This window comes from Uloborus diversus, chromosome 7, assembly GCF_026930045.1.
Source record: "Uloborus diversus isolate 005 chromosome 7, Udiv.v.3.1, whole genome shotgun sequence".
Classification (NCBI taxonomy): domain Eukaryota; kingdom Metazoa; phylum Arthropoda; class Arachnida; order Araneae; family Uloboridae; genus Uloborus; species Uloborus diversus.
Genome location: NC_072737.1, coordinates 3171950 through 3176227, shown reverse-complemented (window position 1 = coordinate 3176227; position 4278 = coordinate 3171950). Strand labels below are relative to the sequence as shown.

At 34.7% G+C, this 4278-nt stretch overlaps 1 protein-coding gene across 1 annotated transcript in view; it reads left to right on the top strand.

The window, feature by feature from the left end:
- Positions 1-3571, top strand: part of LOC129226181 (MAPK/MAK/MRK overlapping kinase-like) — a 38119-nt gene extending 34548 nt beyond the window's left edge. The window contains exon 8 of the mRNA XM_054860781.1: positions 3508-3571. Coding sequence (XP_054716756.1) covers positions 3508-3571 — 64 coding nt within the window. The remainder of the gene's footprint in view (positions 1-3507) is intronic.
- Positions 3572-4278: the final 707 nt, after the last annotated feature.

Sequence of the window (4278 nt, the reverse complement as noted above, 5' to 3'; positions counted from 1 at the left end):
GAGTTTTTTTTTCGATTCGACCACATGCGGAAAAGTGCCTAAGAATGTATAGACACGCGAAATATCCATTTTGACCATCACCGAGGTAATTACAACTAAGGCCCCTACAGTGGAGGAGCCGACGCATCCGCCATTTTGGAGCAAACTTGATCCAGTGCTTCGTAGCGATCGCATTGCTGCTGATGTTTCCCTTTCTTAAGCATGTGTTAAATTGAGTCAAATGGGCGGTTGTTCGGCTGTTAATTGTGTAAACAGCTCGAAAAAAGGATTTCAGCTCTTCAGATTTCCAGCAGATGCAGAAAGAAAAAACAAATGGATAAATAATAGCCCGTGAAGTGACTGGCAACCTAGAAACGACGCCAACTGTTTCCAAAATTTCGCCAATGCTCACCTTCGCTCTCCGACTCTCTCCTTCCCTATTTGGCGAAGGATTGCCAAAAAAGGTAGCTTTCCCTGTTGTACGCTTGCTCCAAAATGGCGGATGCGTCGGCCTCTCCAGTTACAGGGGCTCTAATTACAACGACTTTTCTCGTGACGTCTGTATGTATGTGCGTATGTATCTCGCATAACTCAAAAATGGTATGTCCTAGAAAGTTGAAATTTGGTACATAGACTCGTAGTGGGGTCTAGTTGTGCACCTCCCCTTTTGGTTGCTTTCGGATGTTCCTAAGGGGGTCTTTTGCACCTTTTTGGGGGGAAATCATTGTTAATTTCGATGTAAACTCGAGTGGCGTTATAATTTGTCGGACACTTGGCGATATATCGCCAGTCTTTTGGTCGCCAACTTGGCGACAAATTTGGCGGAGTTTTTTTTTTTTTGGTTTCAATTTGGCCATTGTTGGTGATATTTAGAGAGTAAATACTGAATCACATTAAAATAGCGAATAATGGGGAAATGACATTAAATTGGAGTAAAAGGAAGTCATGTGATGCACACATCAGCTCGTTTAAGATCCAAAAAGAAAATATTTTCATTAAAATCTGAAACGAGAAGTTTTCACTAATGTCTAACTCATTTAATTACGCAGTAAATAATTTTAAAAATTGCATTGAGAGGTTGGTTGCAACAACACCCCTTAAGTGGCGCGAAATGTTCATCGACTATTAAAAAACATGGAGTAAGAGACGACTTGGAAATAATAATTTGACATTGATTAACCACGAAAAACATAACTTGCCTTTTGTAATACCCGATTGGACTAAAAATGGAAAATTCACAACTGATCTATACATTATATACGAATCATACATGCGAAACTTTAAAACTTTTATAGAGAACCGTTTTTGTGTTATGCGACACATATACAAGCATAGATATAGGCGTAATGAAAAAACTTATCGAAATGGATTCGAGCACTGTCAAAATGCATGCTTGGTTGCATACAAACTTGAACACATAAATATGTGCACAGACATCATGAAAAAAAAATTAAAAATTCATTTGGAGGTAATTAAAAGCAAAATGTATGCTGAAATTTTAGTGATAATATTTTTTTTGAAGACGATACTTCCTCTTTTTTTGTACAAGTAAATAAAAGGTGCACCTCCTTACGTCATTGAAAGATGTAAAATTTTAATCTAGAAAGATTTTCCGGATAATCCAAGTTTTCGGTAATCCGAGGTGGCGTGAGCCCCAATTGCCTCGGATTTTCAAGACTCTGCTGTATGAATATTTTCTATTTTAATTTATGACCAACAAACAAGCCCCTATAGCAGAGTTGGGCAAATTTTAATTGCATGAACAATTAAAGATTAAAAAATGATTAATTGGTGAACGTGATCACAACAACTAACAATTGATCAGTTATAATTGGAAAATTACAATTAACGATTAAATATTTGTTAATTGTAGTTTGCAACAGTTAACAATTAATTAATTGTTAATTGTAGTTTGCAACAATTAACAATTGTCGATTGTTTTGTAAATTTTAATTGAAACTAACTCTTTAAAAAAAATTACTGGTTTTGTATACTATATTGTACAGGCGACAGGTCTACTTGGAATGTAGACGCTGGACGGGTACCATATTATTATCTATTTAGATACACATGTTAGCAACTAATAAAAGATCAATGCTCACCAACTTTATTACGAGCAATAAAATATTTACTGCTGCACATGACTTTTCTCAAAAAATCTTATGGTTTCTGCGAAATTTCCTCAAAAAAAGGTACATTTCAATTAAAATTCAAAAATATTTTTTTTCCTAATTTTTTTTTTTTTACTAATAAAAGTCTAAATAACATCTGAGAGAAATTTCAGAAATGTATCTTAATTATGTACATGATTTAAAAAATAAAATAAAATAAACAAAGCGGTCTCTGAGGCCTCACGTCCCCTCTTATGTCCTTCTTTTTCACCTCCCCCGCTATAGGTTCAACTAAAACTGATTTACACAAACTTAAAACACTTAATTAAAACACAAACATTTACGAGCGGAAAAAGCTAACCCAGACGAGACTAGTTCACGCAGCGAGTAAGCAGTCAGCACTGAACGCAAATACGAAATTGAATAATACTTTTGACTCTTTACCCTGCGCTCCCATTGATACATATAATTGTTAGTTTTAATTGTTTCATAAAACAATTAAAAAAATTAATTGCAAATATTTTAATTGTGAGAAATGATTAATGTACATTAATCCAATTAAATTAATTGCAAAAGTGCAATTAATCATTTAATTGCAATTGGTTTAATTGCAATTACTTTTTCAATCAATTAACAAGGCAATTGAAAAAATAATTGATTAATGCCCAACACTGCCCTATAGTCCTACAAACCTTATAACAAAATCTCGTGGTACAATTTCAGAAACCAATTTTGGTGCTATTTTTTCAGTGCCGAGTCATTTTCATAAGTCGGCAACTTTATCTTAATTAAATGGTTAAAAAGAAGAATGGAGTTATAAATTGAACTCCTCTCCTGAAGTACATTTTAGAATTATTTGCAATAGCTTTATTTTTTGTTGGCAAAATTGAGACAGCATTGCTTCGGACCAAGAATGCGGGATACGTGGGTACACCTTTAAAAAAACACCAAAAAAACGAAAACCTAGAAGAAACAATATAGTGAAGTTGATGAAGACCCAAATTGCGCTGATTCTTGAGAAGATGTTTACCATAAATAGTGCAAGAGTAAAAGTTTGTAAATTTGATACTTCCATTAATTAAATATTGAGCTTTAAACTTTATATTTCTTCACTCTAAATATAAACAGGGGCGCAACCAGAGGGGGCCCACAGGGCCCGTGCCCCCCAAGAAATTGCAGAGGCAGTGCCTGCTGAAAGGTAAAACGAGACTCCGGTTTATAGAGTTTCGGATAATGAGGTGCTACTGTAATAACTTCATAAATGATTCACGTCATAATCGCATCAATGAAATAGTAATTGTTACTTTTCAATTGATAAATAATTAAGTTTCTTACGTCCAATGAACTCAAGCAATTCAAATGCAGAGATGACGGCCCCTTTCTTTTATACAACACACAATATTTATTCTTGTTGCAGACAGTTTGAGGCGATGGCTATACGCAAAATGAATAGCTTCTGTGATTGGCAACCATCAGCATAAGAACAAAAAATGCTTTTTTTTTACGAACAAACAACTTAAAAAAGTGAATGACTTTTTCTTTTTACTTTCGAAGAAATACACAACAACAAAAAACACGTTATCTGGTTCCTCCTCTTCATTTTGCTAGTTAAAACTTTTGGGAGATAAAATTCAGTGCAAAGTCTCCTCACCCGGCATCTGAATTTCAAAATTATTCAAAATCTAGTGTACAAATACTTTTATTTATTTTTTTTTAATGTGAAAGAGCAAAATTTTAAGTTATCTTTAATTGCGTTCGACGAACCTCACCGGTTAACCGGTGAGTAACCAGTTACTAACCGCAGCGTTCTATAATCAACCGGTTACTGAATTGGTTACCAATCTGAGCTGTTGATTGGAGCACGTGATCAGTAGCTGTCACGTGATTAATTAACCGGTCGAGCTCTTCGAACGCAACCTTTGCGGAGTGAAAATGAAACTAACTGTAACCAGCTCTAATTATTTACACGGATCTCGTCAATGTGCTTCTGCAATTTTTTTCTTGTTTTGTTTTACCTCTAGATCAGTAAATGTTTCTAAAATTTCATTTGTGTATTGAATGCAACTAAGGCTTTCTTTTAAGCTACCGCTCGCCGCTGCATTGATTCAACGAGGAAGTGGACATGGTTATTTAATCAGATAAGTAAGTTATCTTATTTCGCTATTAAATACAGGGGTGATTGTGGTCC